The sequence below is a fragment of the Coffea arabica genome, chromosome 2c (genome assembly GCF_036785885.1).
Source record: "Coffea arabica cultivar ET-39 chromosome 2c, Coffea Arabica ET-39 HiFi, whole genome shotgun sequence".
NCBI lineage: Eukaryota > Viridiplantae > Streptophyta > Magnoliopsida > Gentianales > Rubiaceae > Coffea > Coffea arabica.
The window spans coordinates 15,771,241-15,784,390 of record NC_092312.1 but is presented as its reverse complement, the minus strand read 5'-3'; the positions used below and the strand labels follow the sequence as shown (position 1 = coordinate 15,784,390).

At 36.3% G+C, this 13,150-nt stretch overlaps 2 protein-coding genes and 1 long non-coding RNA gene across 5 annotated transcripts; 2 read left to right on the top strand and 1 right to left on the bottom strand.

Moving 5' to 3' along the window:
- Positions 1-336: 336 nt before the first annotated feature.
- LOC113731208 (NADH dehydrogenase [ubiquinone] 1 beta subcomplex subunit 9) lies at positions 337-3,552 on the top strand. The gene is made up of 6 exons (XM_027256335.2): positions 337-536; positions 667-708; positions 1,750-1,831; positions 2,323-2,378; positions 2,861-2,935; positions 3,295-3,552. The coding sequence occupies exons 1-5, from the start codon at positions 408-410 to the stop codon at positions 2,900-2,902; spliced, it is 351 nt and encodes a 116-aa protein (XP_027112136.2). The 5' UTR covers positions 337-407; the 3' UTR covers positions 2,903-2,935; positions 3,295-3,552.
- Positions 3,553-4,258: 706 nt separating this feature from the next.
- On the bottom strand, positions 4,259-5,890 carry LOC140035075 (uncharacterized). The gene is made up of 2 exons (XR_011839043.1): positions 4,953-5,890; positions 4,259-4,856 (listed from the first exon to the last, which is right to left on the bottom strand). It is a non-coding gene; the product is annotated as an uncharacterized lncRNA (long non-coding RNA).
- Positions 5,891-7,387: 1,497 nt separating this feature from the next.
- LOC113731207 (epimerase family protein SDR39U1 homolog, chloroplastic) lies at positions 7,388-12,315 on the top strand. 3 transcript variants are annotated; one of them, XR_011839041.1, is made up of 13 exons: positions 7,388-7,588; positions 7,721-7,783; positions 8,176-8,251; positions 8,404-8,463; positions 8,698-8,816; positions 9,526-9,570; positions 9,671-9,749; positions 9,978-10,039; positions 10,200-10,302; positions 10,781-10,841; positions 11,195-11,290; positions 11,746-11,885; positions 11,966-12,315. XR_011839041.1 is itself a non-coding variant. In XM_072074574.1 (13 exons), the coding sequence occupies exons 1-13, from the start codon at positions 7,487-7,489 to the stop codon at positions 12,065-12,067; spliced, it is 1,032 nt and encodes a 343-aa protein (XP_071930675.1). In that variant the 5' UTR covers positions 7,390-7,486; the 3' UTR covers positions 12,068-12,315. The 3 variants fall into 3 exon arrangements, 2 of the variants coding, with proteins under 2 accessions (XP_071930675.1, XP_071930674.1); XM_072074574.1 differs by having other exon boundaries at positions 7,390-7,588; positions 8,404-8,471; positions 8,757-8,816; positions 11,195-11,265; XM_072074573.1 differs by having other exon boundaries at positions 7,391-7,588; positions 11,195-11,265.
- The last annotated feature ends 835 nt before the right edge of the window (positions 12,316-13,150 follow it).

Genomic DNA, 13,150 nt, shown 5'->3' with positions numbered 1-13,150 from the left:
GGAGTAAGAAGAGAAAGGGAAAAGAAAAAATAATTATAAATCCCACTCTTTCTAAATGCATATCAAACAAGAGAGTTTTATTAAAATAGGAAGGTTAATTGTCATTTTAGGTGGATAAGAGAGGTAGTTGTAATTTCTAAAACTTTTAGGGAGCTCAATGAAATTATTAGAAACCTTGGGGGAGGTGTCTGAAATTATCCCTAAATGAATGGGAGAAAAACGGAGAAAGGTTTCTTCAACTACAGAAATTTTAAAAGAAAAAAAAGAAAAAAGAATAAAAGATTGAATGAAGATCACCAAAACGACGTCGGAGAAACTCCATCGGATCGGATTGACAAAGGTGTAATATCTGGAAGAAAGCAGAGAAAAAGACGAGAGGAGGGAGAGAGAGAGAGAGAGAGAGAGAAATGAGCTTAGGATCAGCATCGTACCTGGCTCGAAGAGCAGCGCAGAAGGAGAGAGTAAGGATCCTCTACAGACGAGCTCTCAAGGACACTCTCAATTGGGCTGTACATCGCCACCTCTTCTATCCTGATGTAAATAATTCTTCTCTTCATTTCCTAGGGTTTATTTCCATCAATTCGATCTCAATCTGCATTTCATACTATGTTCAATCGCTGAAGATTTGATTAACCTACCAAAACTCTATCGTTTACATTCTTACAGGCCGATGCTCTTAGGGAGAAATTCGAGGCCAACAAAGATGTGGTATGCTATCTTAGACTTTCTCTTTTTATGAGTCGCAGTCTTTTAGTATTTATTATTATTATTGTATTAACCAAGAGGCTGGTGTTAGTAGTCTGATGAAAAGTAGGGGTCCGATTTTGCTTGGTTGTAACTCATTTGGTTTTATTTGTAGAAGATGAGAATTTAACTAAGTGAAGTTACTTAAACCATTTCTGAATGGGGGATTTGTTTAACATAATTGTACATTTTTAGGGTTCTAATTCATTATGCGTTTGAGTTGGGTTCTTCCCCAGTGATTGGGTCTTGTGGTATCATTTTATGTATAATGCTTTATGATGGTGAAACTCAATCGATAATCGACTGATTGCTGATTTAGTGAATACTCAAAATGTGACTAATGTGTTCACATTTTGATGCTGTTCCCATCGTTTTAAAATTCTTTAAATTTTAGAGCACTGGAATCTTAACTGTTTGCTGTGGTTTTGTTATCTGTTCTGCTTTTTTAAAGAAATAAGTCATAACCCATTGAACTATGTCGTGGTAGCTGCAGCATGTTGCATTTCGTGGCATTAGTTTCCTCATATCATGTTATACCATGAGTCGTGTATATCTGGTAACATATTCTATTTGTGGATTATTTGCCGTCTATGAGGGTTGAGTGGAGTTCTATATGCTATGTGATGTCAAGCTTTTCATTTACTGGTCTTTTAAGCTCTGGTGTGTATTTGTTCCATTGACCATGATCTTTCTTATTGGCTGTAGTATTGTGTAATACAGTACAGTGTCAGATAGCTTGATCTTCAACAGTAGGTTTGGAGTAATGTAGATGAACTTAAAATTTTAGTGTTTCTTGGATGAAGTCTGCTGTTTGCTCATCCTAATTGATGATATGTGCTCTACAGCCTAATGAGAGTTTGTTATATTGCTTCTGCTACATAGATGAACTGGGTTACTTAATCAGATTTCTGTACAGAAAGTCATGCTGTGTTTTCTGATTCAGCACATTACATATGATCTTATATTGGATTTTTCTTTTATTTTTTAAATGTCATGCTTTTCCAGCAAGATCTTGAAACTATTGATAGGATGATAGCTGCTGGTGAAGTGACCTACAATAAGTGGCGCCATCCTGATCCTTATGTGGGTAAGTGTTTGCTTGAAGGTTTATTTATTAATATTTATGTTCAACCTTTTCTCTGATTTCATGAAGTATAGAAATTTCTGCCTATAGTTTACTTGCTTTAAGGTTATTAAAGACATAATGTACTCCATCCCCATTTAACTATGAGTTATCTTAATGCAAGAAAATTTAGTCATGTGCAGTGCGATAATGTATAAAAGATAGTCCCTTTTCTCCGTTTTGAGAACCCATTAATCGTATCCCTTCAACCAAGCTACGTTTGCATTATATATTGTGGATCTCTATAAAGTATTCGTATACTTTGCATGACCCAAGTCAAAGCGACATTGAAAAAAAGTTGCAAGCATTTTGTAACTCATATCACGGATGATTTATCTGGTTTCAGTCTTGCTTTTGCTCCGCTTGTCTTTCTTGTAGGGCTGAGTCTCCTGAACAAATCAGCTTTTTGAATTTTGGTTTCTGAAAGTATTTCTCGTCTTTTGTTTAATGAACAGTTCCATGGGCTCCTGGTGGCTCGAAGTTCCACCGAAATCCAACACCTCCTTCTGGGGTAAGTTGCTTTGATGTCATTATTGGTTCTTTTCTTGTGACTAATTGAGTGTATGTTTTGTTTTATTCTCTTTGCCCCCCTTTTTATGAACTTAATGGTCCACTCTACTTCAACACAACAGCCCCTTGGCAATTATGGTTCAAACAGGAATACAATTAGATTTTTCATTTTCCCTTCTATTCTTGACCTGTTTTAAAGTAGCAAATTATACATCGCATGTTCTGTTAGCTACTGTCTCTGATGCTGAATTAGTTATTCAGTTGTGTGTTATTAGGCTGTTAATTATTGGATGAAAATATTCTCTCTCTATTTTTCAATGGGTTCTCCGGCTTGCAAAAACCAGTTATAAGAGGAGAAACGTGACTGTGTAATATTCTGATGTTAGTATGCTGTACCTATTTTTGTTGGTTATGCTTCTTGTCAACGCTTGACAACCTTATTTGTTGTATTGCAATAATTTGAACTTTTGGCTGCTTATGCAGATTGAGATATTATATGACTATGGTAGGGAAGACAATGACTAACGCCTGATCTTCCTTCCGCAAAAATAACTGAAGGTTAGGGTCATTCTTGTTATTAATCTTTTACATTTATTGCTGCAATGGAGTGGTTACAGTTACAAATCTACTCATGGCAAATGTTACATTGACATCATCCTTATTTATGGGATTAAGCAAAATTCATCCTAATCTATGGCATTAAGCAGAATTCGTCCTCAATTATGGCATTAAGCAAAGGTTAATTTCGCTCTTGCTCATGTTCTTTGACATGTTCACGTGCATTCTTATAATTCTTAAGTTGACCGAAGCATAAAGGGCAATCATTTCTCCTGCACATTATCTGATGTGTATATTACATTCATTGGGAATTCCTAGCAAATTTGTTTTGTTTTGCTGAAAAATTGCTGTTGACGCAGATCAACTGGGCATTAAGGATGTGAAGAAAGAAGATTCCCAGTCCGTGCATGTTTGTTCATGGGGGTGTTTTGAAAATCTGTAGGACATGCAGTTGGTTAATCTGTATTCTCTGAGCATTTTGACTTGGATTAGACAGTTTCCAGATGATGTGCCAATCTCTCAGAATAGTTGGATTTTTGAATTTTGTCCCATTTGCTTGGACCTTCTATCATCCAGAACGCTTTTTAAAATAAATCAGGCATTGAATTCTTGACTTCTGCGCATGCATTCTGCTGATTTCTAGTATTATCTACTGTGTTATAACCGTTCGGTACTTGCACACTTGGCAAAGTGAGTCAATATAAGCCGTCAGTATCTCGTTTAAAATGTGCCGGTAAACAATCCCCAGGTGCTTATGTCGGCCAATCCATTTACCATTTTGGTCGCTACAGCAGTTAACAGCAAACTAGAGCAACAAGATGAGTAAGTCGACTTATTATGGTTTCTCGGGTAGGTATGTATAACGTCGGGTAGGAAAACAAAAGCAAGAAAAAAAAGGCTACTTTTATGAAATATGACGGACAAATTAATGCACGATCACAATAACGCAGCTCCTTGAGGACCTATTTTCCGTACCCAAAAACTTCATCTGCGCTGCAATATCATAAACGGTTGAGAAACCTCGGTCGCGTTAACCCTCGTCCTTCCCAAGAAAGCAAAGGAAATGAAGCAGGATAGAGGTTTGCCATTGTCCCGTCCAATTTCTGGTTATTAGGCTTTAAGTTAAAATCAAGGAATAAGCATGGAATGACATTGACTGAATTTCTTAATGAAGAGCTTCAGTGGCATATTAGGTTTGCTAGGAAAATGATGTTTATTTGGTAAGGGCAAAGGACATATGAAGCGTACTTCATCATTGCAAGAGTTGCGCTGTTTGTAATCGCAAGATAGATTTTAGCTTCAAGACCGAGCAAATAGCGCAACTAAAACCCAAGTTAGCCTATGAAAGTCTTTTATTGACACATTTGTGTTGGAAGAGAGAAACAAAGGCCTACAAACAAAAAGCACATAGAAGAAGGCTACATCCTTCTCATCTCTCAATTCCCCACTCTCCTCACACCGAAAACCAGCATGCCAGGCAACCCTCCTACCTCAGAATTTTCGCCCGAGGGAGTTCCCCATTGACCTGATTGACGTAGGTTCAAACGTATAATCCTTCGTTCTATATTTTCTCATACAGGCTTTTAACTCCTGGACTTGGCCTGCCTCAGAATATCTGTACACCTATTATCATAGTTTAAGATAGAAAGCCCGCAGTTGTCATAGTCAATACTGCTATTACATGACCAGGACTGGTATTCAAAACAGCTGCATTAATGTATAACAGACCCATCATACCTTGCTTATTAATCAGTTTCTATCAACTGAAACGATGAAATTCGATGATCTTTTCTTGCAAATCCTATAAAGAAATTAGGAAAGTTTGTAACTGTGTATCTGTGGATTATCTACATCAATTCCAGAGAGTAGGTTATCTACGTCAGGTGGAATCAAGGAGCAATCCCCAAAATTAGACCAATTCCTATCAAATATTCATTCAACCGTAAGTTCAAGTGAATGGTCAAGTCATACACAGGAAAAAACATTAGAAAGTTGCAAAATCAAAATGAAGAATTACCTGGTGATACCAAATCTCTTTAGCTCCCACTTATTAAGTTATTTTCAACACATCCCCCGGATTCCACTCTAATTGTAAGAGAGAGATTTCATCCTAATACTCAAAAGAGAACAGATATGCATTAACAGATTTTGAGCACTAGAGAATGTCACAAGGACAGGCCAGTTGTCAACATTTTGGAAAGGATTCATGCCTTAGTCACTTGATAATTTACAGCCTGCATCTTTTATTGCAACTTATCCAAAAGGAATTGAAGTTCTATTCACTATAAGAAACAAGAATTACAGCCCAATGCCAAAAAGGACACATTACATACCAGTAGATGTCTGGTACATTGTACGCCTAAACATGGATTTACCAACTTCAGCTCCATCCAGTGGAAAAGCAAGAGCAATGGCTCTTAATATGACCAATAAAGGATAACTTCAAAAACCGGCTAGTTCATATACATCCTGAACAAAAGTTAATCGAGTTTCCATCTCCCTCTTGGTCTGTGTGTTTACCCATACGAGCACGAGCATACTCCGACTAATGGCAGATTATCAATGTGACTTCTACAAACTGCGTAGCTTAAGGATAGCCAACAGGCCAAATATACTGCGTAGCTTAATCATATAGTCAACAGGGAAAACTAAGAATGCTCACTAGCGGGAACACCTTGTGTTATAGTTCATAAGCAGATGAGGATAACAGCTTTCTACGAGAAAACGAACGCTCGCAGAAGCAACACTTCGATCCAGTAAATAAACCATAAATCACCATTATTGCATAAAGCAAAAAATACCCGATATTCTGATGTACGCATTATATCCCATAGAATGTACACATTTCCCTCCAAACGGAAATACCAAATTTGTAATAATTTTTTTCCCCACAAAATACAGCAGAAAATTGCTATATCTAACCCCGGCTTTAATTATTTAATATTGCAAAATCAGATGAGCTTGAAAGGAAGAGGCCAAGGGGTAGACCTGGGGACCTCAACCCTATCCTTGATGCGTTCGATTTTTTTCTCTCTCTTGGGTCTGGCGTTGCCATATGATCCCTTGAATATCTTCCCTTTCTTCGTCCTCTTGTCCCCTCGGCCACACAGAATCGGTGATGATGTCATTGATGAAGACGATAACGATGACATCGACGATGAAGATGACGATGGTGAAAATGACAGGCGTTGCTCGGTTGCCTTCAGCATCCTCCTCGCTGCGGAGCCGCACCACTGTATCATCGCCATTTTCAGATTTCGTAAACCCTAAAACCCAAAATGGCAAGATTTTACCAGCACCGCGTTGGTTATTTGCAAAATTATCATAGGAGGATCCATATTTTAGATTTATTAAAAACCAAACCCACTATTGTTGGGTATTTTTTTTAACCCCGTACACTTTAACGTATTACAGAGTTTTTTTTTTATAATTATAATTAGTACAAAGTTTGTACATAATAAGAATTAAGAATTATAGCTTTCTCTTGACTTTAAAATTTTATTTTATTTTCCTGTTTTTCTCATGGGCCAAGTCAGAAAATATTAGCTAGAAACTCTCTTCAACTTAAAGTAAAAAAATTAGATATTGGGTCAAATATTCGATTTTATCATTTGATACAATATAGTAGCATCGACTTGCAAATAGAATGATGCAACTTTGAATTTGAAACAAAGTTACGGCATACAACAATAAAATGTATCTAAAATGTTTAAGTAGGTATTTAAAAACTCACTAAATTTATTTAAATAACCTGATGTAATTATTCAATAGAATTTAATGCATAGAATCATTTTGGTTTAAAAATAATTTAAAAATGCCATAAGTTCCACATCAATAGGTTCTTTTAGAAATGGAAGTAACACAGCAACTTTGCAAGATTTGGGAAATCAAGCATGTTATTCTTTTAGCAAAAACATTAGAGTCTTGACTTATGAAAGGTCTCATGTACCCCTAGACTTGTAACTTTGTAAATGGGTCATAGATTTAAGAAATAGGGGCTTGCATTTCCATCAGCTAATAATAACAAATGAATAAATACAATTTTATTTAACTACAATGATAGCAGAAAATGAGGTTAAACTAGTGCTCAGCCGCTTCTTCTTCTTCTTGAAGTTCTTCATTCTTTCAATCTAACTTTCTTAATGAAACTTTGAACTATTGTACAAGTTCCGTCTATCCTTTAAATCTTTTGTTTGAATTATCATCTTTTTTTAAAAAAATTTTTATATTTTCTGTGAACGCATTTTTTAATTATCATTTTACTTCATATGTATCAAATTATTACAATATATTTTTTTAAAAAAAAAAATCTCCGAAAATAGAAATCCAAAGGGGCTTGCCTTTTTCCGTAAACATATTTAAAATATTTAAGGTGATGGATATGTGGGGACGCATCATTTATAAGTCGGTGGCTCAAAATAAAACACGACAGCGGACGCCCAAGAAAACAAAACGGCTTACCACGAGCAAGAAAATATAGAGGATTGGAGACATCCTTCCATTCTCTTGTCAGTTTGGTAACTACATATCAAATTTGAGAGCTCAGGAGGAATGGAAACCCGTGGAGCTATTGCTGCTGCTGCTGCTGCTGCTGCATTCACCTGGTCAAACTCCATTTCTTCCGCCCATCATCTTTCCCAGCAACCCTTCTCTGTCAGTTCCATTTTTACCTTCTGCACGTTGTCGTTCATCTCAATCGATTAATAATCTCTTTTGTGCTCTATTGCATGGTACTGACAGCAGCCCATTCTTTGCTTGGAATGTATTCTTGGGTAATTTGTGTAGGTTTATGGGTGTAGGACTCCAAAAATTCGGTGCCTGTATGACTCTGCTCCATCTCAAAAAAGGGTACTTATTGCCAAGCCATAAAGATCTTCACATTATTTTTCTTACATTTGCAGAACTCCAAAATGTAAGTTGAAGGTGATGCTTGACCAGCTAAATTACTAGTACTGCTGCTATTTTACCACCCAAACTCCAAAATAAAGAAAGGAACGAGAAATAGTTTTTATGACTGTGATTCTTAGAAGTTGTCGTCTACTTTATTGTGTGAATTCATATATCATATCGAGTTGGAGCTGCATTTTAAGTTCTGCCCACACTGAATTGATAACATTCTGTGATAGCCAAGCAAGGAATTGGAGTGGCTAAATTGGTATGTGTAATTGAAACAGTTCGGGGCATGGTACGGTGTAGTAAAATTATTTGCATTGGGTGATTTACTCATTTAATTTTGGCAGGCAGATCAAATGATCGTTTCTGTGACTGGGGCAACGGGGTTCATTGGTAAAAGACTGGTCCAAAGGTTACATGCAGGTAGCTTCAAACTAGGCAGAACAATGTAATCGATTTTACAGATATCTACCCCTGAATATCTGAAAATATATTTTGAAATCATCAACTTGGTATTAACGGTATAAACCTTAACATGATGACTCACCTTCCTGCCTCATTACTTTTGAATGTAGATAGCCATTATGTTCGTGTCTTGACGAGATCTAAATCCAATGCGCAAGCAATTTTCCCCGGTAAGAAGGTAATGATTACCTAAAATATGTGTTATAGTCTAAGCAATGTAATTGCTTTCTTGGTTGTTAAGGTAGCTAATAAGTACGAGGACAAATGGTTACAAGAATAATGGAATGGAACTCTTTGGTTGATTCTTTCTTCTTCCTCTCCTCTCTTGGTCATTTCTTTGCTTTGCATATATTTTTTATTTTCCTGCTTTTTTTGTCTGACCTTCTGATAACCTTAATATTTAGCCAAGCAATTTCCTGGAATTGTATTTGCTGAGGAGTCTGAGTGGAAAGATTGCATTCAGGGCTCAACAGCTGTGGTAAATTTGGCTGGAATGCCCATTAGTACGAGATGGTCTCCAGAGGTGCAGTTCTTATTTTCTAACTAATCTTATGAATTTTTCAAATGTCTCACATCACAAATATTCAATTACACAATTTGATATTTGGAGAATAGTGTGTAGAATTCCAGATGTAACATGCATGCAAGTATAATTAATAGAATAAAATCTGTCCATGCTCTTCAAATTCTAGCTTCATTAATTTGTTAACCTGAGTAGTCTTATATGGCAAATAATGGTGATATTTATTGATCTGCGTGTGAAAGTTTGGTTATGGTGTCTACAATGGAGAATTCTAGCTGTCTTAATGTCTGCATTGGATGAGCATCAGCTAAAGTTCTTCATTTGGTTACTTTTGCTGGCTAGTTGTGAATGGGAATCTTTTTGTTAATACTATGTACTTCTTGTTATTGGTTTTTGTTTCTTAGCACCTTCTCAGCATTGATCTACAAATTGGTAAACCAAATATATTAAGATCCTACCGTTATGCAGGGATTTGTTAGGTACAATTTGTGGAGTAAATATGTGATTTAAATTGGGTGATCATATACCTATATGCCTTTAACATACATCACCTCCATATTTGTATGTGAATAAATTTCTAATTTGGGACCTTGTAGTATATTCTGGACCTGTTCTTTCCTGTTTATTTCAACTTTCTTTTTCAGGGCTGTCAACGTGTACATTAAATTCTCAGTATGTGGTAACGTGTTCTCTTAACATGATACTGCAGATCAAGAAAGAGATCAAGCAAAGCAGGATTAGAGTCACCTCAAAGGTTTTCTTATGCCTTGAGTCAATTAACATCTTTAGAGTCACCTCAAAGGTTTTCTGATCCCTGCCTTTGTTGAGCTTGAGTATATGAACATTTTCTGCAGGTTGTAGATTTGATAAATGATTCAACAAGTGATGTTCGCCCTGAAGTTCTGATTAGTGCAACTGCTGTTGGTTTTTATGGTATTAGTCCAATTTCTACTCTGTGCTGAAAGCACTTGTCTATCAGAAAAGGAAGTGTAATTGTGCTCAGCTTCATTTTGAAAGCTTGCATATTACTGCAGAATATATTATGTCACCATTTTTGTCTGATTCCTTACTTTTAACGTAGAAACTGTTGTGCTGAGTAAATTGGGCGTATATGTACCTAAAATGTGCTGCTTGTTCCATTTCACTTATTTTATTACTCAGGGACCAGTGAGACTCAAGTTTTTGATGAAAAGAGTCCATCAGGGAATGATTATTTGGCTGAGGTAAAACTTTGATTATGTTGCCTATGAACAAAGGCTGGTGAATGATAATAATTTCTACTCTTGTGGTGAAGGACTGTTTGACCTTAATAATTATGTTACCCATCAACAAATTTTTGTCTAATCTGGCACCTTCTTTCCTGATATTCAATGTGCATCCCAGGTTTGTAGAGAATGGGAAGGAAATGCCCTCAAAGTCCAAAAAGATGTCAGGCTAGCCTTGATTCGCATTGGAGTTGTCCTTGGAAAAGATGGTGGTGCTTTGGGTAGGATTTCATGCTGTGAATTATTTGTCTAAGTTGTACATTCTGAAGCTCCTATACTGCTTCTAAGTCAATCAACCCGTTTTCTAGTATATTGATTGGTCCGTGTCATATTACCTGAATCTGATATTCATTGCTATGTTTGTTACTTTGTACTTGCGTATGATTATTTAGCTCATAAATGGTGACATCTATGCAAAACATTTATAGAACATTAAAAAACCAGGTATCCGATTAAATGTAAGCATGTCATAGGTTGCATTGTAGATCTGTAAATAGCCCAATTAGGGCGATTGTGACATAATTGCAAGATGAAGTTGGTTTGCACATCTTTGTTTATCTTCAGATTTTACTTGTGGAAATGTGTTTATAGGTGTAGCAAGTTCAACCAGATAACATATCGACTGTCATTATTCTGTTTGTAATTGAAGTTAGTTGATGCTGATCATTACAAGCATTTTTTTTTGCACGGTCCCTGCAGCTAAAATGATCCCCCTTTTTATGATGTTTGCTGGTGGACCTCTGGGCTCTGGAAGACAATGGTACTGCACTTTTACTTTAGTACTCAAAAGAACTCCCTTAGCTCTCTCTGTTTCCTGTGTAGTAAATGGTTATTAGCTCTCCGCAAGCAAGGAATTGAGACAATTTACATTGAAATGTTTTAAATGATAGTTCAACTTGGAACTATTCCATAAATTACACTAAGAATAAGAAGGGCAAAGTTTCCTTTTTTAAGCACCAGGCTTTAATGAATGGTACCTTCAAGACCTCAAGGGTCAAGGTGGAATTTTCCTTGATCATATGCTAAGATTGTTTACTATTATGGTTTTTTAAATTGTTTTTCTTTTTTGGTCTGCATTAGCTTAATACATTTTTGTGTTGCCTTTTTCTGTAGGTTTTCGTGGATTCATGTGGATGATCTAGTTAATCTGATATGTGAAGCTTTATCCAACCCATCTTACAAAGGCAAATCTCTTCTGACTTACCCCATGTAGAGTTCTGGTGAAAATTTTGTTTATGTGCTCATGAAAATTAGATTGTCAATATTTGTAAAAAAGGAAATGTAGATGGCCAGTTTGATAGTTGTCTGTCATTAACTTCTTTGACTCATGATACCTTTTGGAGACAAAATTGACATACCTCTTTCTACCATATGACACAGTGAACAGTAATTAAGGATGAATGTTGTATAGATTAACAATTCTTTCCTATCATCCTTCCTTGCAGTTCTGAAATTCGGAAAGCTTAATTCGGCGTTATGTAATCAGTTAATAAACACCGTCTTATTTCCACCTGTATAGGACACATCACCTGCCTATAGTGCTCCAGTTCTGTTTGAGAGTCAAGTATCTGCATTTTTCAACATACTTCCAATATTTAGATCGTCTTAAGTTGGTGTTCGTATAATGATTCTAACATTGGACAGCGGATTGGTTGGTGTTACAGGGGTCATCAATGGCACAGCACCAAATCCTGTCAGGCTGGGGGAGATGTGTGAACAACTGGGATCTGTTTTAGGCCGGCCTTCATGGTTGCCAGTGCCAGATATTGCACTAAAGGCGGTTCTTGGAGAAGGTGCTTCAGTGGTAAGATCCCCTGCCTCCTGACTCTTAAAATTATGCCCTTCCCTCTTTAGTCACTAAGAAAGGTAACGTGGTTATCCTAGGTTTTGGAAGGACAGAAGGTGCTTCCCGCTAGAGCAGAGGAACTAGGTTTTCCGTTCAAGTATCGTTATGTGAAAGACGCACTGAAAGCCATAATGACATGACTACGCTGAAGCATGATATGCTGCTGGACAACGCATAATCAACACCCTCAATTTTTTTCATTTGTTAGGCTGGGAACTGAGGTGAGTTCTCAGGTCTAGTTCTTAAGGTTGCGAGCTACTTCAACTGAGAAAAGCTTAATACATCACAGAGAGAAGTATCTCCTTCACTTTTTCCTTTGAACTGTTGTCTCCTTGATGAAGCTCTGCTGAATTACTTTGCTAAAAATTACGTGGACTTGTGTTAGTCACTCCTTAGATCCCAAATCACACGTACAAGAAAAAAATGTAGAAGATGCAGAAGAGGAAAAGGTTCAAATGTTGTCATGGCTCTGCAAAACCCGGAAATTACCCACAGTTTGTTTTTGGATACAAAAGTAAAATGGGTAGTCTTCGAATGGTACAAACAAATCTATACATACATGATTACACACACACACACACACACACATGTAAAAGCTCTACCAGTTCGAAGATAATTTGTACGGGTCAGTCGCTTAATTGAGGCTTACTCATTTACCTTTCAAGTTTGCTTCCAACTAACCACTCGAAACAACTTTTATCTCTTCATTTGAATTGCTTGCTTTTCAACTATATAAAGTGACTTAGTTTGATAAACATATATGGAGAAATTGGGCATTCATATATAAAATAACTTACTTTGATAAACATCTATGAGTAATTGGATATTAATACATAAACTAATTTAAAACAATCACAGAGATGATTATTCACTAAACTTATATTTTTAACTCTAAAAAATATTAAAATTTGACACAGATAAATTTTTTTAAAATACATAAACATTACTAGATGTAGCCAATATCATGACCATTTATTAAGTATAGTATGAATTTCATTTATAAATTTCTTCCACACCTGATAAACTTTCATTTCAAAATCTCAAAGACCATTAATTGCCTCTTTTTTTTTTGGGGTTACAAAAAAGCACGAAATATAAAGAGACGGATATCTTTATGTAACATCGTGTATCTATTTTCCTTCTATAAAAGACCAAATTACTGTGATACGAGCATGGAAAAATCAATGGTGGGGGGAGCCGAGGGAGTTTTCTGATGACGAAGC

Coding starts and splice junctions, on each gene's coding strand:
- LOC113731207 (XM_072074573.1), top strand. CDS start 7,487: ATGGAAACCCGTGGAGCTATTGCTGCTGCTGCTGCTGCTGCTGCATTC. Junction 10,040..10,199: donor GGAATGATTATTTGGCTGAG/GTAAAACTTTGA, acceptor TGTGCATCCCAG/GTTTGTAGAGAATGGGAAGG. Junction 11,266..11,745: donor ATCCAACCCATCTTACAAAG/GCAAATCTCTTC, acceptor TTGGTGTTACAG/GGGTCATCAATGGCACAGCA.
- LOC113731208 (XM_027256335.2), top strand. CDS start 408: ATGAGCTTAGGATCAGCATCGTACCTGGCTCGAAGAGCAGCGCAGAAG. Junction 537..666: donor GCCACCTCTTCTATCCTGAT/GTAAATAATTCT, acceptor ACATTCTTACAG/GCCGATGCTCTTAGGGAGAA. Junction 2,379..2,860: donor ATCCAACACCTCCTTCTGGG/GTAAGTTGCTTT, acceptor CTGCTTATGCAG/ATTGAGATATTATATGACTA.